This window comes from Labrus mixtus, chromosome 22, assembly GCF_963584025.1.
Source record: "Labrus mixtus chromosome 22, fLabMix1.1, whole genome shotgun sequence".
Classification (NCBI taxonomy): domain Eukaryota; kingdom Metazoa; phylum Chordata; class Actinopteri; order Labriformes; family Labridae; genus Labrus; species Labrus mixtus.
This window is the reverse complement of record NC_083633.1, coordinates 13543127-13565983: the sequence shown is the minus strand read 5'-3', so window position 1 is coordinate 13565983 and position 22857 is coordinate 13543127. Positions and strand designations below refer to the sequence as shown.

General features: G+C 39.3%; 1 protein-coding gene across 3 annotated transcripts in view; it reads right to left on the bottom strand.

Annotated features, from left to right (window-relative positions):
- Positions 1 to 22857, bottom strand: part of chchd3a (coiled-coil-helix-coiled-coil-helix domain containing 3a) — a 62764-nt gene that overhangs the window by 39114 nt on the left and 793 nt on the right. For all 3 annotated transcript variants that reach the window (XM_061029420.1, XM_061029421.1, XM_061029422.1), the window contains exons 2-5: positions 21733 to 22017; positions 21048 to 21153; positions 14577 to 14670; positions 6325 to 6505 (exon numbers count right to left, since the gene is read on the bottom strand). In XM_061029420.1, coding sequence (XP_060885403.1) covers positions 6325 to 6505; positions 14577 to 14670; positions 21048 to 21153; positions 21733 to 22017 — 666 coding nt within the window. The remainder of the gene's footprint in view (positions 1 to 6324; positions 6506 to 14576; positions 14671 to 21047; positions 21154 to 21732; positions 22018 to 22857) is intronic.

Genomic DNA, 22857 nt, shown 5'->3' with positions numbered 1-22857 from the left:
AGAAAATTTAACACTTTGGTGGTAGCCTCAGGTCCCAGAGCCTACATTTACCTTTTTTGTTTTATTCTGAGTGTTTCAGACGAGTTCCCAACTGTAGACAAACCTTTTGCCGCCAGGTAGACCCCACCCAGGCCACAGTTTGGAGCTCAGAAAGATTGATGACTCCGAGTTTGATTGAAAAGTCTGCCTCAGGGGTTAGAGCCTGTGTGTCTGGGTGAAACGCTGTGGCCGGTGATTGATTGGCCACTGGGCCAGTTTGGATCCTCAGGGAGCAGAGTCGTCGAAAATCAAAAGAGGGGACGGTGGAAAAGTCAGATTTCATTAAAACACAGATGTGTGGACTGACAGATGGATGTAGACTGTGAATGAGAGGGTAACATGACCCATTCATGTCATGCACTAGTATATCTCTCTGTCAAAGCTCATTATTTGTCACCACATAAAGACAAGATTTTATCTATATCGAGCTCATTCATTTACTCGTCTTTTCTGCTTTCCTGAGACAAGAATCACATATTCCTTATCGATTTGGCTGCGAAATGAAGCACTAATTGACCTGTTATCTAATGATGGGTTTATTTGTGTTTAATGGGTCTACTAAGTAACCCCTTGATGAGGCCATCTTAACCAAATACAAGCATCACCAAACATTAGTTTTACACCAAACCTCCTACTCAGTCAATCCATCAAACTCCTGTAGCATTCATTCACAATGTTCATATGACCAGAGTATGCGGTCTCTTTATTATGCTGCCAAGTATGTAGAAGAGAAAACAATGGCATTGATAAGCGAGTGTAGAAACACTTTTCTTTCAGGTGTGAATTTGACAGGAGCGGCCCTTTGATATTGCCGGCTATTGTGATCTGAGAAATTAAGCTTTTCGCTTGCAAAATAATCATGAAGAGGGAAATTACAAATGACATGAAAAAACAACTTTGACAAAAAACAAAGATTATCAAAGACTGATTTAGAAATTTAAGAAGTCAATCAGTCAAACCGTATTTACGAAACTAGTCGTCAATTCTTTGAGTATCTGATCAAAGAAAACAAATAGGTGAAACACCATGCAAAAAAATCCAAATGCACTCTTTTGCTTCTAAGTAATCTAACCCCATTTGTGTATGCCGGTGTTCCCCTTTCTTTACTGTGGTTCCCCCTGAGTGGCAGAACATGTGTGAGGGCTGACACTGAACATGTTCCCCACAGACAACAGAACCCCAGGAACCCAACAACAATGACAAAGACAACACACAGCCCTGTCTACACTGCTGTGAAGTTTCAATTACTGCTAGACTTGGTAGCTGGCTGCTGCCAGTCAGTCTGACAGGGAGGAAGAGTGACTTGTGGTAGAAAAGCATGAAGGGAAAAGCTCGCCCAGCAGGGTGGGAGGAACCATCTAGAGCCCCAGCATCACCTGATATACTATAGAAAAACCTACTCTGGTGCTATTAATAACAAGTTTAAATGCCAACAAAGGATTGCTTCAGGAATAGAAGAATAAAAATAGCTTGCTCTAACATACTTGGAGCTACATTTAGAGGGTGGTAAGATGTTGGTATGGTTATCACTCATAAGAACATACAGTAGCAGCGATAGTCATTCCATTGTGTATGAAAAGACTAAAGGCTGGCTGGTATCAGTTTGATGACATTTAGGCCAATATGACTCATAGATAAATCAGGACCATTTCATATGACCAGGGTAAGACGATCTGATCTTTTCTTTTTTTTTTTTATACAAAACTTACAATGCAGAAGTTATTGATTAGAGTACAGGGAGAGAACGTCATGGTTGATAAGGAAGCCACAGTAGAAATGGTTGAGAAATTAAAATTGAAATAATAGTTACACATATTCTTTACATTTTTAAAGATATTTTTTTTAAAGAAAGCAACAGTCTGACTAACTTTGAATAGTCATTAAGGAGCCTAACTGGTTCACAATTAATTCAAAAAAGTATTTTTTTGTCAAAATAGCTAAAAGTTCAGCAATGGTATCAGTATTCATTGAAATGTTACCCTAAAAAGCAGTATTGGAGTATCGGTCTGGGTTTAAAAAGGACAGGTAAAAACACACTTAGTTGACAAAATGAACCTTAAAATTCTTATTACTTTATAATCTATGACACTACTGTTACAATGTGTTCCTATTACATTTGTAGAAATTAAAAGGCAGCATGGCTTAATGTTTTATTTGTAGATATATGTTAAGACGGTGAACTAGGACAAAAGTAGAATCCAAATCTCGAAGCTAAATCTAAATCAATGAAATCTAAACAATACCTGACCCTAGTCAAACCCTATGTCTCGGGACAATTCTCCAGAATAGGTGTCACTGTAATTGGCGCAGCGCCGGTTGCCGGGGTTATGGTCATTATAGGCGAGCGTGGGGAGGCATAACTGCTCCTAGCATTGCTCTCTTTGTGTGTGAAGTAGGGGAGCGAACGTACGGGGTCCTGCTGCTCACCGTGACCTGTATCTTAATGAGTCGGACAAATCAATACGAAGCTCAACAAAGAACACAAGAACTGCAGCTGCCATAGACAAATGTTTTCTTAGGGTGGCAATGAACATGAGAGTAAGGTTAAGGTCAATTCTGATTCAATTATAACAATTTAAAACGCAATAAAGTCACAGATACAACAATACCTGAATTCTATCAAATATTTGATCTTCCACTATCAATGTATTTATATGCTTTCAGTTAAGAACTAAAGCTACAGCATTCCTTTCGTTTGAAGACTTGTTGTTTCACATAGTATCCAAGTATCAGGGCATCAATGTCTCCCGTTTGAGGCAAGCTGGAACCATTGGTAATATAACATCCTTAGTTGTTTTGTGCCTTTCTTCTGTCTTTATAAAACTATCAAAATAAAAACAATTCTCCATAGTCTGACAGACGGATTGACTGATGACTGATGCAGTGTTTACCAGTGTGGGCGACACTCTTCTTTGTTTTTTCACTTTACAAAATATTGGAAAGAGACAATATCATTTGACTTGACACTAAAACTACCAGTGGGCTCAGAGAAATCCTGAAGTTTCCAAAATACTTTCACTTTCATCAGTAAAAAAAAAACTGCCATATCGTATTCATCACTCACAGGAAGGCTATGTCAGCCAACACTAGATTGATAAGCCATGAAACAAATGTTATGCTCTTGAAACTTGAGCCAAACAAAGGCAAAGCTACTCTGAAGATGTCAAGATAATTTTTTTAAATTGTATTAACTTTAATTATCACTTTTCTAACAATAGTTACAGCAATATAGCATATATTTATCTGTGAATTGAGATTTAGCTAAAAATCCTAACGCTGTGTGAAATCAAAAATGAAATGGAATGCTAATAGCATTTAGCTGCTCAAGGATATAGCAGAGCAGCCTATAGGATAATGCATGAGGTGTTAACAGGTTTACTGAGGATAAGGACTGAACAAATCACCTTTGAAAGCTCCCTCGGCAACTAGATTATGTGCTTAGTCAGTACAGCACACCACAATCTCTCTCTGAAGCTCTTTCTCGATCAACTTATTGACTTTGCCTAGCTATCAGGACCTATTTCCCAACCGATTACTGATGCTTATGTACTTTAGGATGATGTAAATGTAATTTCTAGGGGAAACTACACAGAGATAGGCAGCTAGAAACATGTTATTCTAACAAAAAGCACATAATACAGGTTAATTAACTTTGTGAATAAAAAGAATAAAAAAGTCTCACAACGATGCAGCAAGAAGGTCAGGCAAGAGAGACAACAACACAGGCATACACAAAATACCTTAAAAACATGTTTTATGTATCATCAAAGTCGTGTTTTATCACTGTGCGAAGCGGACAATCCCAGAGTTTGACAAACACATAGAAAATAAATGACAATGGGTGGGAGACGTCTCGGGCGAGAGGCTGCCATTTAAAAAAAAAGGAAAAGTCTATTTCAAGTTGAAAAGAACAGTGACTGTGTGGAAGCGTCCGATTTGACAATTACATGAGTGCTGCGAACGGCACTGCGCCTTCACTGATAACCCGTCGGATTCTATTAAAACTCCGGCCCTCCAAAATAATGTTCAGACTCAGGAATTCATCACACAGACACACACACACACACACACACACACATTTCAAAAAGCCTGTGACAATGATTCTTTTGCTGCAGTATGTGTCCTTTAAGGAAGTTCAGACAAACTGGAAGAGGAGAAGAAACCATCAACCAGATTTGCTAAACACTATATGACATTGTGCATGCTCATACTGAATGCACAATCACTGCAATGCAGCTATTTGTTGGTTTAATGGCTCCTAATGGCCCTAGGTTAGCCTTGGGGCCACAAGCAAGCTTTATAGCATATCGACGAGAAAGTTCCTTGAGCATAGGGAGGTAGTACTTAAAAAGTATGGAGACAATGACATCAGAAAGGTTCTGTAAAAGTTGTGAGACCCACAACCCATGATCCTGCTCTTATATCACAGGTACAAAACAGGTGTTATACTCTTGCCCTTCCTCCTATCGCCTCACCTCATTTGTCATGTCTCCCTCCTTTCAAAAATAACAGAAAATTAAATTACAGAAATCCTACAACTGAAACGGTTTCTTCACAGATGCTGAAGGGAAAAAACACATCCCATCATGAGTCACCCCTCCCTAGCTATCTCTCTTTTTGTCTTTCAATTGGATCGCCGTTCCAAATGAGGGATCCCTTGTACACTTGTCCTGCGGGCGTGGAATCACGTCCTCTTCTCCCTCTCCCTTTCAATAGAAAAATCATTCATTTTTCTATTACAGCGATGAGCGTGTGAAATGAGCTATATAATCAATAGCATAGGTTAGTAAACAGTGGGCACACTCCGGGGAAAATGTGTTTTCTTTTTTGAGACAATGCACTGCCTCTGTGTTTGCGTGTGGTAAAGAATGCTCGTCTGACAATGTTTACAAGGGCAATTAAGAGGAAGTGAAGACACAGAGTTCTTAAAAATGAAGGTGGCTTATATAACAAAGCAGGATGAACAGGCAGAGAAAATTAAATATTGAGCTGCAAGATGTGGCTACAGCAAAGAGGGGTTTATTTATTTACCTTTTGATTTGATAAAATTCCTACGTGTGAATGTGAGGTTAATGTCAACACGCACAGGACATTCCTAGAAATTACGGTTTAAAGTTACACCCACACACCAGACATTTAACACTGTCTAAGGCATGACCTGTTGAGTGGAGCGAATATGTTCATTTCTGTGTGCTGATCATGAATTTGCAAACATAAAATTGGACCCGTCTCTAAATAAAAATTGCTCTCACCAGTGAGTCTGTGCTTGTAAGGTTGTACAGTTCCAATGTTTTAAGCCCCTGACTTGAAATACTAAAAAGTTTCATGTGATATCAAATGTTAGCATTTCATTAAGTGCAAATAAACATTCATAACTGAATGCGTGGCAGCTCACATTTGTCAATCAAAATTCATCCCCATTCATTGTGTATTGTATTTTTAACATCCACAAAAGGAAAATGTGGACACACTGTTTGGAAAATAGACATTTTGGAGTGCTTAAATATTGTAAGTATAATAAGGTTGTTTAAATAGAAACTTAAATTCCACACGATTGACCAGCTGAGCTGTGCGGAGCGACTCTAGCCGAACTGTTGGCTTTCAGTGGACAGGCAGAGTGAGGCAGACATCCCTCAGGGTGTAAGCAAATCTGGTTGAATCTGGATGTGAATGGCACACACGAGCATGAATAAGCAAAGAGCGGAGAGTGGAGAGAAGGAGAGAGATCAGATCAATAGATCAGATATGAGTAGATAGATAGATCCGATAGATAAATGGATAGATGTAGTATACAGATAGATTACAGGCAGCATGTAGTTAGGCAACTAATTGCTAAAGGTGATGCAGTGAGGAGCTGGCTGAGACTCTAGAGGAAGTTTAAGAGGAGCAGAGTAGTTTTGTTGCACTTGATTGGGTGGGATATGGATGTATGTATTATTATTGGTTTAAAATGAATGAATTACGTTATAAATCTCAGAGTTAATCCCGCCCACTTAACATCCAATGTGAGAAGTGTTTCAGAAACAGGACAACATTTCTCAAATGATTAAGAAGTCATATCTAAAACTTAAAGAAAGTTGGTATTAAGTATAAGATCATAAATAACAGTTAGAAATGTTTTGGGGATTGGGGTGACCAGGGACTTTAATATATTTTATTTTTGACACTGTGGTGTAGGACAGCCAAATGAATAGAAATATGTACAGACATTTTTGTCTAAATAAATGAGGAGGTTAGGCTCACAAACAATGCCATTCATTTAGGGTAATCTGGGGAAAGACTTACAAAGAGTTGAGCGCGGAATTTCTCGTCCTCAGTGGCGATCCTCTCCCTGAGCACAGCCTGCTGCAGGCTCTCCTGGGCCACGGCTCTCTCCACTGACAGGATCCTGGACACTTCATCCTGAACCTGGGACTGTGCTTCAGTCTGAGCCTGCGCTGCTGATCGGGCCTTCTCTGAATCCAGCCTGTGGAGCATTGACATTTCACATGATTAATAAAATGTACACTTTATTTCTTTTTTTTTAACCAAGGATATTCATCTATGATGTGCTAAAATAAACTACACAAACGGATGTCACTTTAGAAAAAAAAAGGACTTCATGGCATCCCTTCAGCTAACCCTATAACGCATACCTGGCTACTCAAATTTCCAATGCACAGAGATGCATTATCCAAGTATGGTGCACTGCCAACTGCACTGCAATCCATTTGTGATGCCTTAAGATGTCTATATCTTTAGAAGTTCTATAAAATAGATTTTTCGCGGATTCTTAACTTCGATCCAACCCTAAGCTACATTGAAAAATTTGAAACATCTCAAAGCATCTGTTGCTTAATATAGTAAAACATAATCCATATCAAGCACAGATAGTAAATAGACTCATATATATCTTCATTTTCAGAGCATTAATCATTATATTTTATGACTTATTTAAGTAACTTTGGTGTTTAAAACCTCAACCCTCTTCAAATGCTACACTGCATGCTGCAGTTCTAAAAGTGTCTCCCCGAAGAATTAAAAGGTCACAAATGTGATTACAGTGCTAATGAAGCATATATAGGCCAATACACCCGTTTATTGATTTTCAACCTTAATGTCAGAGTAATCCATACACATGTCCTTGCTATTCAGCAGTGAACAAAAAGTGGGCAACATCGAGGAGTCCAACTTACTAAACAGTGGAAGAAAAGTTTGTAGTTGAACTCTGACAAAGTAACTAAAATTCATTTAAAGAAGAGAAATTTGACTAAATATATAACAGGCACAACCATCTCCTCAAAACAATAGACATCAATCTAAAGAAGCAGTGATACAGACGGAGGCAGAACGCTCTCAGCAGACACGAGACCAACATTTGAACCCTGTCACTGGGTTCTTGTTGTTGCCTAGCAACACACTCCCTACTACTCTGCGACAGTGTGCTTGATTGGAGAAGAGCAGGAACGTCCCTGAAACCCTGAAAGTCTCTCTGCAAGGAATCAAACAGTGGTGGCGAGGTAAAATAAACAGAGAACAGGGAGAGCGAGTGCCTGAGTGAAATATGACAGACTGAATAAAGACGGAGAGGATCTTAATAAAGTTCTGCCAGAGAAAGAGCCAAAGACAGCTCTGACAGACAGCCGGGATGAGAAGGAGGCTGACTGAGCTGAGAGTGATGGTGAATGTTGACTGTTTTGTGACCTATTCCACTGATAAGAAAGTAGTTCAGTACAAAATTCCTTCACAGTGAAAATATCAGCTTTTATTGTCATCGTCTACTTTTACTGGAATAGTGAAGATAGTGGAAGCACTAGTAAACCAAAGCAGATGTTTCTGAACGGTGAATTACCTGTATTACATGAACATTGTTTCTGATTAACGCATTAATGTATAAGGCTGTTTGGATAAAGATACCAGTATCAGCAGCTGTGGAAAAGACACCAACTGTCAGTAAAGAAGTCCATAAATCCTTTATTTAACTTTATTTTAATAAATACTTCACTTAATCCGTTGTTATGATTCTCTTACAATATATATCAACTATTGCACCATCATTTTATAGTCATATTATCGATATGGTCGGCAACGAATGACAAATTGTATGATGAGTTACATTGTGATTCCCAACCCTATTTTGAATTACCATTTAACAACATTAGCATCTTAACAACAACCAAATCCATAGAAATGACCTAACCTACAGTAGAACCTTGAAAAAACAATGGAGTTGAACCAATAATGCTAACAGTATCAGTACAAGCCTCAGATACTGCCTTAGTGGTGTTACTGTGGGTAGTAGGTCTAGGTATTGACATTTTCACCACAATAAACACAATCGCAAAAGTCAAAATTGAACGCAATGAAACGGAAAAGTTATTTTATGTAAATCAGCAATGCTTTCTCACTTGTACGTTTTACCCCTCAAATGGAGGCCTGGGTTTATTGACCAAGTTTTAACAACATTTAGATGAAGCTCAAGCTAAATATAAGCTACCCACAGACTGTCACCAATATAGCGGTACATTTTTTTCATATTGTGCAGGGCTAATTGTTACAGAATGTTTTTATTGATATTTACCGGTATATAAAAGCACACACTGATATGCCAATGTGAATGTTTTTTTTTTCTATTCTATTTTAAAATTATAATCTGTACATTCACCTGTGAAAATTCAAAAATGAAGGCACTGAGGAATCATGATGGACAGACTCATCTAACTGATCACCATACCGTGCCTCTGGCTTTGAACAGACAACAGGTAAGCTTTAATAAAAATGTGCCTGACGTCTTAAAGCTGCCATTTGCCCCGCAACGCCACTAAATGTCAGAGAGCAGCTGAGACAGAAAGACGGCGAAACAGAGGGAGAGAGGAAGAAGCAGGAGTAAGCGGCAGCGACATGACATGTTTGGCCCTGAGGAAGTGAAGCAAAGAGGGAGCGAGGCAGAGAGTGGGAGCAAGAGATGGAGGGAGACGGAGAGAGACCAGCCATGTCCAGTCTCACAGTCCACTGGGCTGCGCACGTCAGCACACTCCATCCATCATCTGGCTCTGACTCTCACACACAAGAGACACACAGGGAGCCTCCTAATGGCCTTTTACATTCACCATTTCCCTACGATACACACCTGCCTGCACTGCTAATGCACCTAGCTGCCTTTACTCAAGAAAACGTATCTGTTGTCTTTTACTAATGCGGCAAACAACTATTTTGCCCAAACATGTTTTAAGTTTAATCTGCACATAGATTATTATAATGTAGCAAGTAATTAAAAGTGAAATGTAAAGATGCCAATGTTTCCTTCATTCTAGGCTTTACCTATTAACCTCGTATGACAAAACTTGTGCTGTCCACCTAAACTGAAGTCTGGCATACTATATAAATCGTTTTGTCACTGGTGGGACTTTCCTGTTTAAGCTATGCCAAATTGCTGGAATTTTGCTAACAAATAACTAATAAATTATCAAAAATTCATCACCGGGATTGGCTAAGAAGAATTGTTACCAAGAGCAAAAAAGTCGGTCTATCAGTTATTTTTTTTTAAAAGGCTTATATATTCCAGTATAAGGCGATGTTGAATGAATTTCCACTTAGTATCAAAGTGTATCCTAACCTCTGTTGAAAGGTTAAGGAAATCCAGAATTCTCTTTAAAGAGGTCCTTTTGTTTTAGGTAGTGAAGACAAATTGATCAAGGTTACCTAATAATGTAAAAAGCTATTTAAAAGGTATACTGTATATATCCACTTACTAATGTCTTCTTTGGGCCGTTTCCAATTAAGAAAGTGAAAAAAAGCTATATTTTGTTGTCCTTGAAAAAAAAGAATTATAAGACACTCTCACCAAATATCAAGTGTAATATTGACCCAAAGCTACATTCTGAAAAAGTAAATGGACAGCCTTGCAAAAAAGTCCTTCTTCTCACTTCTTCACAAGTGCTAACCCAAGCAAAGACTGCTATCACTAGCTGGATGCTATCTGTCTGCTTCACCACTATTGCGTTCCAGTCATTATTGCCCTGTCCCTGGGATATTGGACGCATTTTTCATTCGGCGCTGAAAGATTGGCACCGGGAAGGAGAGGGGATCTTTGAGGAAGAGAATGGTCGAGTCAGACCAGGAAAGGAAAAAAAAAAAGACACCACCTATGTATGTGGAAAGAAAAAAAAAAGGGAAGTCTTCCAAAGATAAATGGCTGATGTTTGGTCAGTACTGGATAGAAAACGAGGATATTCTTGCCAAATGTAAACATGGTCCCAAATGATATGAAGTCAGTGCTTTTAACAGCCAATTGACTTCATTATCACCACCACAGAACTATTTAAATGTCTTTACCCCAGCAAAAATCTCAAAACATAGGAATATAAAAATGCATGTCTTCTGTCTCATCTCCTTTTACCTGCTGTCTCTCTCCTCAGCTCTTCACCTCATAATGTTTCCTGTTGTCTAGCTGTCATCATCATAAGATGTTTCTCAATACAGTGTGCCTGGCAGGATGGATTCTGACAGACCTGCATAACAGTGCCGACTGAAACAAAGGCATTTAAAGGACCGATGCAATATTGATGTTAGGAATAATGCCGCTGAATGCTGCCCATGAATATTTTATGGAGCTATGCACTCTCCCTGACACACACACACACACACACACACACACACACCTCACACCTGTCTGTGGCTGTTATGAAACACTGGGACCGGGATAAAATTAAGTGTGTGGGGAAACAAAGGACAGTGTCATGAGGTCTTTAATTTAGAAAAGCCCCTTCTCTGCAGAAGAAACAAAAAAGATGTATACTACCGTTTGACTTCACAAATATGAGTGTGAAAAGGGTTAAGTTCTAAGGTTGGAAATCATTGTCACTTCGCACTCAGCATAAAGTCATTTAAAAGAGACAGAGCACATAGTCTCTATAGTCAGTCAGAGGAATAAGTTTAGAGCCCTGATGATGATTATTTAGAACAGCTGTCAAGGTGCCTTGCAGCATTTAAACACAAGGATTATGCTAATTCAGTTAGTAGAAAACTTAAAGACTATTTTGAATATTTGACAAACCACAGACAGTAGATTTCTTAGGAGATTGGACAATGGTGACGCAGCACAAGTTAGATACAGGGAGAAGAGTCAGGATGGTGTACGAGTTCTCTCCCTCCGTCCCTCTTGCTCTCTCGTCCCTTTCGCCGAGTCGTTCTGCTCTGATGCTTCACAGAGAAGCGGTAGAGGCAAATCTGCTCCCTGCAGCCGCTCCTCGCTACAAATGAGTTTAGGCTGCACCCAAATGAACTCCTCACAGAGCCTTTACTTCACTAGTACCCAAGCAAAACATGCAAAGCCAGATCTCTGGGGTTATGGTCCAGCCTTAAAGCCAATCAGAAGAAATGCTGCCTAATCTAAACTACTCTTTTCTTCAAAATTACACTAGGGTGCAATATTGCACGGAATAGAATTAAGTAATTACAATATGTGTGCAAATAATTAGATTTTACACAAAGGAAAACTGAACATGTTCGTTTGCCTCATGGATGTCTGATGTCATTTAATAAGACGTCATTTTTATGCTTTTGTTGCAATGAGAAACAACATGCATAATTTAGCAGTAAGTGCTTGGCAAAGAAGAAAGAAGCAAACATATGGGTGAATTTTAACAAACTGCAGGTGCAATTGTTTGAGTTGGACATGACCTTGAGATTTTGGAATCATGTATCTCATGTGTGTACATGTTTGTGTGTTCTCTCCCACTGACCTGGGGGTTCACACATTATTCCATTTCCCTGTGTTCAAGCTGTGCAGCACTTTCACTGCAGGGTTCTGTAACTAGTGAGCCACTGTGCAGGCTTGTTAGCTGAGCTTTGACATACACACACACACAATTGTACCTTTTACAACATTTTTTTAAAAATTGTCTTCCACCACAGCGAAGGCCCCAATCATAGCGCCCCCTCTGCCTTCCTCAACCAAAAACTCTGTAATTGCTGCCTACACTGTGAGAAGGTGAAATACCAATGCAATTTAATAATACTTTGACAGCACAGAAGAAGAAGAAAATCTATATCAATTAAAAGAAAGAAGAAGTCGCCTTATCTGCAATTACATCAAATGAACAGAAAAGTTCAACAGTGGAGGAAAAAGAAGTGGATGACATTTTCAGTTCTGAAGGACGGTGGTGTTTAAGATTGAAAGCAAAGTTTTACATTTTTCATATTCAACTCACATGACACACAAGAATGAGCATATGCCCAAGCTAAATATTTGTAATTTTATGTATAAAATCTACATTTATATACTCAACACTTCATGTTTATTCCATTGTAAATCACTCACATTTCTATCATTATACGTTCAGTTGTTTTGGTGGAAAGTTGAATGTGATAAATCGCAAGTAGTATAAATTAAACTTTCACAAACATGCTGGGCCAGAAAGAAACGAGCACTGTACTTTCAGATTGATTGCTAACATTTGGTCACAGGTGGTTGTGATGTAGAAGTGATATGATGTTTATACGAACCACCCAATGTGCTAAATATTGTGAATCCCAAAAGAAAATGTGGTGGTGAAAATCTTGGGAGTGGTCTGTTCTGCACAAAAATGGAAAAACAAAAAAAGCCACTACACAAAAAGAATGTTTAAGTCAGCAGAATAAGCTAGTTCTACTAATCTTATCAACATGGATTTTAAATATACAATAATAAGGAAACTCTATACTGAATGTAGAAGTAAGCAACAACCTGATATTGCATGGCTTAGAATTTGATCAGATCCTAGCCACACAACATGAACATACTGCTTATGTCAGCTATTGTCAAATCAAATTAAACGTATATTTAATTTAAGGACCGGTAAACATTTTAGTGATTTATATTTCATTACATTGTATTTTCATTTTCCACGACTTGATTGATTCTAGAAAATGAAACACTGAGCAGCACCTTTGAAGCCCCTCTTGAATGAATGCACCCTGACAAACTCTATTATTAGGAATGGAAAAAGGACAAACACAGACTCATAATACACACTCACAACTACAGAAATGGAGTAGAATGAAAATAAATTGTGCCAAACGATCAGAAGAAAAAACCAAACCTCACAAAAGACCACATCAAAAGTGAAATGAATATGAATCTACATACTGACATACACACACAAGTGGCAAACTGATGATTGCTTATTTACCATTTCATGTTCAGTTAAGTCTTCTTAAGTGAAAACACGGACTGCGCCGAGCTCAAACATAAAATCGAGGGCTTAAAAGCTGCTATGATTTCAATTATTTGCAAGGAGGGCATTATTTTGAAGCACTTACTTCTCTGAGCAGACATCAATAAGTGAACTGCAGGAAGTAGTTACATAAAAAAAAAACAGCAAAGGGAAAAGAAAATCAATAGAAAAAAGATTTCTGAAAACCACTCGTTCATTTCTCTTTTCATGAAGGGCCTCAAAAGCGAGGCTGAAGGCTTGGCTAATGCTAAGTCCTCCTGGATATGGAAAGGTTGTTTTTTGTTCTCCTGCATACAGTAGAAGAGTGTGTTTAATGGTTAATCAGAGATGTTCATTCTCCAGGGTCTGATGTAGATCATCCAGGCCTATTAAAGAGGAGGGGCAACATGATTATTGGACATTATGGCCGATGCACCTGCTTCTTTAGGGTAAAAAAAAGGAAAGAAAGAATGGGAGAGGACGAGAAATGTACTCCTTACATGAAGTGTGCGTTTCTTCATCAGGCAGGGCTAATGTATCACCAACTCAACACCCAGGAAATTACCTCAGGATAGGGCCCTCCACTCTCAGGCATGATTAATTGATCCGGAGAGAATAAGAGGAGCAGAGACAGAGGGAGGAAAAAGTGCTGATGTGCTTCGGAAGAGGGATAGATTGGAAACACAACGGGGATCGGAAAGACTGGTGCTGACCTTTTTGACTATTAATGAAAGTGGGAAATGGTAACATCTGGAAATGTCTCAGGTTTCTAAAGTAATCCTGGTATTGGAATTGACACTTTTGCAGGGTACCTGATTCAATATATCACTATCCAACGTCAGGTTGTAAAATATCCAATACTTGTCGATATTTTGATATTTTCAGACACCACATGTTTTAAAACAATAGAATCGATAGTATGAAAGAGTACCAGTGCTTTCAAAAAAGACTTCAGATCTACAGTCACACCTTTAACCAAAAGCTGCCACAGAAAGGAGAGAGCACTTCCCAAATTACACAAATAGACGTTGGCAACATTTTCGTGCAATTTGCAAGTGTGCAGGAGTTGTGCCTGCAGTTTATGATAATTTAAAACAAGGAATAACTGAATATTGGGTGCCAAGGACTTCTCTTTTTGTTGCCATGGTATCAAAAAAGGTATTTATATTGTTTGATTTTTAGCAAAGCTCAAAATCTGGTAGCGTGACAATGCTGATCCAAGGAAGAAAAGGTGTGGAAAGTCTAAACGTTTCTGAAGATTATACAAAAAAATACTATCATTCAGCACAAAAACATTGTGTGTGTGTGTGTGTGTGTGTGTGTGTGTGTGTGTGTGTGTGTGTGTCTCTGTTTGAGTCTAACCAGGCTTGCAGCTCTTGCTCTGCCTTGGCTCTGTCCTGCTCCAAGCCCTCGTGCAGCTCAGCAGTGATCTTCTTCCTGAGGGCCTCTTCATCAACTGGGGAGAAGAGAAATGAGAGAGGTGGTTTTTTTTTTCTCTTTTTTTTTCTTTTTTTAAAGTAAACAGCTATTGTTCGCTGACAGGCATATTGTGTTTGTTTGGCCACTGAATAGAGTCCTATTGTATAAAGAGGTTAGAGCGAGAAAAAGGTAGGTGGGTGTTTTTCAAACAAGTGTTGGAAAATCTGCATTAATCAGAAAATGTGTTGTTCAAAATTAACATGTAAAATATAATGATTAAGTGTGAGGTCCAGATTGGTCTGGCTGGGTTGTTACCAAAGCTGCAACTATTAGTTGACAAATGGGTAGAATGACTGACAATTCATTGGCAGTCATTATTTGTTATTCTTAAATCAAAAATGCTAATTATTCCTCAGTATTAGCCAGTCATGCATGCAGTTTTCCCTTTTTATTTCAGTGTAAAAGTTGAATTATGTATACATGGATTTTGGACAGATGGTCAAGCACAATAATTTTAAAGCAATTTGATGACATCACTTTGAGATAAAGGAAATTGACATTTTTCACTTGTATCTATCTTGTATCTAATAAAACTAATACTAATAAAAACTAATAAAAAGTTGTTTGACTCTTGCAGCAAAATTGAATTTGAAAATTTGAAAAAACTAAAGCTTTAGATTCCGAGTGTTTGTGACTAACAATTTCTGTCTTCAGTTTCTGAAAAGTAGTGTGTGTGCATGCCACAAGATAAAGTATTAACACATTAGAAAAATCCTATATTGTTTTTTCACACACACACACACACACACACACACAAAATGTACAGTACACACATCCTCCTTTCTCAAATCCCAGCAATGCACCACCCTATCTACATATATTCATGTCAGGGGACATCATACACATACGATTCCATGTCCCCACCGCTCTATCTTGGCAGGTAATTAAGCATGAAAGTAAAGATGCCAGCTTGCGACCCGACAAAAACGTGCTCTGAAGGTAAAAGTGTCATGCCGTGTGCTGCAACACTGCAGTGTGTGTGTGGTGGGTGTCTGCGTGTGTCAAGATTACTCTCCCACTGCATTTGTTAGACGGGATAATCCCTTTTGTCAGAGTCTATTATTACCTGGTAACGTGTAGTAAGTGGACATGCACGCAAAACCTGAAGTCCAGCTAAATCTGATTGGCATTAAGACTTTACACGGTGTGAAGTATAGTCTTTGTTAAACCTTTATTTTAACATCCTTTAGCAGCAAAGTTACAGTCCCTACTTTGTAATTTGACTCTTGGAAGTATTCTGTTGTCTGCTCTACAAAGTAAAGAGGATGAATAAGCAGGTCAAGGTTAAAGTAACTTTGGTATAACCTGTTTCTTCTGACATGCAGTCAAATGAAGTCACTAGTGCATGCGAAGTGAAAGATAGTAGACAACTTTCCACTGCATACTGTTCAATCATTATAGATCAAGACTGCCGTTATACTGTCCATTTCATGAGAAAATCATTTTCATCTCGTCTGACAGCACCATTGCCTGAAGCACCATTGATCTAACTGTAGAGGAGTGTCTAATTACAGCTTTTAAACTGTTAGACAACCTGTGCAACTGAAATCCTAACTCCTAACTGCCATCTTGTTCAGTAGCAAGTGGAAATGCTATGGAAAAATTGAAGCCAGCATAGCAAAGCATTGCACAGATAATAAAGCCTGATATTTCATTAAAATGTTATTAAAAACCTGACCAGTGCATCACGGGCACCAATGGCTATTCACCGAGTTTCTCACACAAGGGCAAAAGAAGTGATATTTAATTTGGTCGTTATTGCCAACACTCTTGACAAAACGGGTCTTTGCAAGCATTTAAATCCGTTCACAGCATCAAGGCTGTACTAAATCACAAGCTAATGCTGATTGTGACTACAAGAAGCGATTAATTTAGGAATGCATGACTTTCATGGACACCAAACCCATCAGAGTTCAAGCCCTATCAGTATGAACTCTTTCCACAAGGTAAGATTTACACGTCACAATCAAATGCCCTTCGAATATTCAGACTTATTGAAAACGCACACCCGCAGGCAACGCACAACGGAAAGTGAAATTATATAAAAGTCCTTTAAGTTCAGGCAAACCTCAGCAACTCCTCTGCTATCGCCAGATCCTCTTCAGCCCTGCAGAGAGGCTTCAGATATCTAGCAAGCCCGCAAGGTCAACCGGAGAACAGGTTCTGATATGATAAACACTGTCTGGGGTCCTTGAGCAAGGCTGGTTAGGGTCAGAGACAATTCCAGATCGACAGCGCCCGTGTCAATCCTGAGTAGGACATGTAAATGTTAAAAAGATTAAAAACTCATCATCTTTTTAGACGTGTCCCTCTCCTTTCCGTCTCCACCAATCACTGAACCCATTGGAAAAAAACCCATTGAGAACGAGGAGAGGCAGTGAAGCACGGGCTATTGGCAGTGGAGATAATAGATGAAGGCAAATTGCGTTTCTCATCAGAAGTTTCATTAACCCCAGGACCCGCATGGAGGGCATAATCTGTAACATTACTACTTCCTCACGTTTCTAGCTAGCGCTTAGTTGAGTCACAGCACACCTTTCACAAGGTTCAAAATAAGAACGAAAGAAAAAAAAAGCCCAAAGAGCAAGCTTCCAGCCCCGGCATGCAGGTGCCAATTCGGTTTCTCTTTTATTCACATGCTTTCCTGTTAATTCAATCTCATGTTATGAAAAGGGAACTAACGTATCATTTTTACATTTTACCAAGATGACAAGAAAAGTCTGCTTAAAAAAAAAAGGAGAGTGATATATTTCACAAGTTTCTCACACACTCACTCACATCCCTCCTATTGTTTCCTTTGTCTCCACTGCTCTCCCATTCTCTCTGCTGCACCTGGGAGACATCTTAAAGCAGGCTATTAGTCCAGCGCAGTGTGTGGGCTCTGGCATATGAATATTTATAGCACATTGGAGAAGGTGTAGGAGGTTCAACCTTGACTACGGCGTAATCAGCACACATACTGACTCAGGCCATGATTTAGAGACAGCTGACCTGCAGAGAGCCTCACTCGATACCTAACTCTCGTGGATACACATAATCAATGTCCGCCTCATTACGGCCGTACCCTTTCAGGATTGGGCTGAACTTTGCAACTTTTTTAACAAGATTCACATTCACATTCATCATGCTTTGTATTTGTATTTTGTCACTTAAAAAGAGCGCACTTGATAAATATTCCAAGTGGATTTTTTTTTTTTAAATCGCCTTAAAAAACTTGCTTTGTAGACATATACATATGAGCTCTGAGGTGACCTTGCAGACAAACACCTGATGTAAATGTCAACCAACATTATTGTTGTGTGATACTGTACAATAAGGGCCAAAGCCTGAGGGAGTCAGTCCTCTACAAAACTGTAAACCATCAATATGGGTTGTATGCATTCAGGAAACATGACTTGAAACATATGTTGTGAATATTGTGGATTCAAGAAAACAAAACATTTTGTTTTGTAGTTAAATGTTAAGAACTTGTTTTTTTCTGTTATAGGAACATTTTAATTCCATTTTGGGACAGTACAAAATGTAGCACTTAGCATTGGATGTTACATGAACTGTGATAAATACAAATGCAAATCCCACTGTGCTGATGGCATATAACCCTTTTAGGGTAGTATGCTCGTTAAAAAACAGTTTTTAAAAAGTTGAAAAAAGCATATATTGTGCTGTTAATATTATCACTGTTTATCACATTATATTGAATCATAACCACTGTATCATGACATGTACTGACTCACTCCATTCTTGACAACACACAGCACTTGTACCTAACAAGCGATGTTTAAAATACAGCCAATAAAACACACACTTACAGTCACTAATACTGCAGCAGTCAAAACAGTAATTTCTTTAAACTTTTCCCCCTTGTTCTGGTAGACCTTTGCCTCTGTCAAACTTTGAGTTGCTACACTTAAAGTAGAGGTGGGAAAATAATGGATTTATGTAAAAAATCGAGATTCTTATCGCCTAAGATTTAAAAAGAATTCATAACTTCAAAAAAACGATTTTTTTTTTTTTTTTTTTTTTTTTTTTAAAGGTCTTTAACTCAGTAGAATGCCAAATGGAGCAGCAAGAAATTCAGCCAGTCTCACAGATGACTGGAGTAGATCCTGAAGTATGTATACTAATTCAAAAATAGATTTTGAATCATGAAACCAGAATCGTTTATGAATCGAAAATAGATTCAGAATCAAATCATGTCCCCAAGAATCAAATTTGAATCGAATCGTGAGACACCCAAACTAAACGAGTCAAGTATGAAAATAAAAACACAAAGCACTAATGACGACATCATGTCCTCCAACAGTGAGTGAGGAACTAACATCCATAACTGATCACAAACACTGTGTCATGCTTTGAAAGCAGCCCCTGATGATTATTACATTAAATACTTCAATCCAAAACCTGATACAGAATTAGATGAGATATGGTTTAAGTTATCTGTGAATCTGAAAAACTAACTAGCATGAACAATGAAGAAATAAACTCAACATGGGGAAAAATGAAACTGTGTTGTAAAACTGGCCGAGATGTGTGTTCGTGTGGAATGTGAATGAATAAATTATTTTAATCATCCAATTGTCTTACTAATGTGCTCAAACTAAAAGGCAGTTGGCTCGTGCAAAATGCAATGTCATATCACAGAAGCCCTATGGCCAAATAAAAAAAGGAGCACACTCACACAGACTGGCCACCTCGGTCCCTTAATGAGGCCCGGTGGTTTGTTGTGTGAAACTGCGGAGGTGTCGTTTTAATCACTGGAGTCAGTGTGGCGTGGCATAAGTTGGCCCTTTTTTAATTACCTTACTGATTGAGCACAGTCAAGGATGGGGGAGCCTGCCCACTCTCTTGGTGCCAGCCTCTGTGGAACCAGCGCCCCCCCCCCCCCCCCCCCCCCCATCCCACGCCCTGTTCTGTGCGTTGTAATGAATAAGTAACATTCAGATGTCCTCTGCTGAATATGTCAAGATACAAGGGATGTGCACCCACACATTAAGAACAATAAGGCAAAAAACTTACTGATGGGGAGGGAAAGGTGGAAAGTTTGTCAGTGTTTCTGACTCTACCATAAACTCTGATAACTAAAACCATGTAACGCAACCCTGAAATATCAACTTTATTATCCATAGGAAAGAAGCTACTGCGCAATTATTTTTCATATGACTAAAAATAGACGAATAAACCCAGTACTAACAAAAAAGAATTTACTTAAAAATGACTTTGTACTTCATAAAGTCTTAATATGTGATTTTTCACTCTTAAATGTAATAGAAATCAAGTATATCCTCTGAAAAGAACTCTGTGAGTCATGACTGTCTACAATGGGTGTAACACCCGAGTCCCACTGTCTGTGATGCTTTCCGAGTTTTCCGAGTCATATCTTCAGTTTGTTTACATCGCCCGGACGGCCGGCCGACTCCTCCCCTCTCATATAAAAGTTGTTTAATTGAGGGACTATAGAAAAGAAGAATAACATACTGTACTCACTGCTTCATTGAATGTCACGTAAGCTTTTCTAGATCACGGTCATTTTGGGTAAATTTACATGCAGTGTGAAGATACGAGCATAATAAAGATCGCTAGCATTAGCATGCTAACACAACAATGCAGCTGGTAAAAACTTATGAGACTGAACAAAAGAATAGCACTGCACAGTCAGACCTCAAAACAAAGAGGACACTACAGAGGTTTTTATAAAAATGTAAACCGCTGCTAAGTTCAGCCTAAACCTCTCTTGACCACAGGTTATTTTGACAGCAAGAGTGACAAGGCATAATGGAGGGCCACTAATTACAGCAATAATTCATTAACACTGACTGTAACAAGAAAGAATTAATCTTTTCATTAATAGTACGAGAATGGCAATGAATCATAATATGACTAAGGCTACAGCTGGGCCCGTTTTTAAAATGAAGACTAATTACAAACTGTAAGAAAAGTTGGAGACAAAAAGCTTAAGGTGGCTCAAAGAAAACACCCACACAATGAAAACATCATTAAAATTCAATAAAGCTGGACTTAAAATAAATCCTCGGACAGTTCATTCCCTCACAACCTTTGGCTGTTAATTAACCAGGATGCTAAAGAGGCGGCACACATGTTTCAGAATCAAATGAGAAAAAAAATGATTTGTTTCTTTGTTTTTTTAAAAGAAGAATCCCTCCTGTGGCGTGTTAGAAGAAACAAGACAGAAGTTTGTCCATCTTCCTATAGGTCAGAAATCACAGCTGCACATATTTTTTAAGCTTGAAAATGTGATGGACAAATCTTTCATAGGTTGTCCTTACTTTATCGCTATTCATTTGCTGTTGAAAGTGGAGTATGTATTATGATTTTTAGTATACTGAAATAACTCACCTGCTGGTGCAGGAGGTGGTGGAGGAGGAGGAGGAGGAGGCAAACTCGACTCAGGGACTACCACTGGCTCTGGGACAGGAGCAGGGGTTACTGGTACCACTGGGGGCTGAGGAGGAGGTGCAACTGGTTCACAAGGAGCAGTAAACTCAGGCAGGGAAGAGGCAGCAAATAGCTCAGCAGACTGTGGGGACAAAGCGTCACCTGGAGGATGCAAAAGTGGCGGCAGCATGGTAGCAGGCTCAAAAACAGCAGGGGTGAACAGGGGTTCTGATTCGGGCAGGGGGGGAGTAATGATGGGTTCAATGAGCAAGGGAGGAGGAACTGGCACGGGTTCGGCTACAGACAAAGGAGCAATGGATTCAATAACATGAGCAGGAGCAATGGCTTCAATTACTGAAGGTGGCAAAGCAACCGACTGAATTACGGGAGGAGGTGGAGATGGTTCAATTACGAGGGGAGGAGGAGCAAGCAGAGCAATTTCTTCCACCACAGCGGGAGCATGACAGGGAGGAGGAGCAGGAGGGACAGATGTAGGCAAAATTACCGGCTCTGCAACAGCAGGAGCAAGAGGAGGAGGAGGAGGAGGTGCTGCCACAGGCTCAAAAGCAGGAGCAGCAACAGTATTAGCAGCAGCTGGTGGTGCTGAGGATGGGAGCACCATGTCAACAATGGTCGGTGCTGCTACCTGTTCTGTGGGAGGTTGAGGTTGAGGAGGAGGAGGAGGTGGTGGTGGTGGTGGAGATGGAGCTGCAACAGCCTCTGTGGCTGATTGAGCTGGTGGAGGAGATGGAGGAGCAACAAGTTCTATCAGAGGAGGTAAAGAGGTGATCGGGTCAAACGGGGGAGGCACTGGCAAGAGAAGAGGGGAGGGAGTGAAGGTAGGCGCCTTGGAAGGTGGTGGAGTGGGGGCATGGTTTGGTTTGGGAGGAGAAACAGGTTCCCTCATGCGGTTGATGACATTCTCAGAAAGCTGCAAAAGGAAAAAGGAGTGGAAAAAAGTTTCAGTTGGACAACATGGCTTTAAAATAAAAACATGTTACTTTAACATCCAATAGTTATGAATAAACAGATCTACAGTCAAGTCAAAATTAAAGCTGCTCTGAACAAAAAGAGAGAGAACCACTGATAAAGAAGCACAAAACAGAGAAATATGGCATTATTATTGGATTGTTTTCACAGTGTTTTGTTCTAAAACATTTCAACGGCTCCAGACAAACATGCAGGATGGAGCAGGTTTCTGATTATATGCTGTCACTCTTCATCTAGGTGCTGTGTCTCTGCACTGCCCTCCTCTGTGCCCAGCTCTACACAGCCACGCCTCCAGACTGTTCTAATTCAAAGGTTGGCAAATACCAACATTTAGCCTTCGTCATTTACGCATCTCATACAGATGCACAACTTACATTAGCATCCGTTGCTGTGTGAGCCCCACATCACTGCACAATGACTGACACACAGGACTGTCCAAAACAAAGCAAAATAACAAAATCCAAATACACACAACAGACTTCATTTGGTTAAAGCAAATGTCAAATGAGTTAGTGTGTTTGTTGACTTTTCTGTTAAAGCACTGTGTACAGGCTGGTTATTAAAAACTTTTTTTTATTTTTTTTTTATTTTAAGAAGATAACAATGATGAGTATTTTTGCAAAACTGCTCCTATGCTGAAACATGCACTGTGTTTAATTGCAGAAGACAAAGCTTGGTCTTTCAATCTCATTATGCAACCCCTAAAACACTGGTATAAACAGGATTACAACTCATGCAAAGTCAACATTAACCTTGCCTGGTTTCCACGTCAAATGAATAA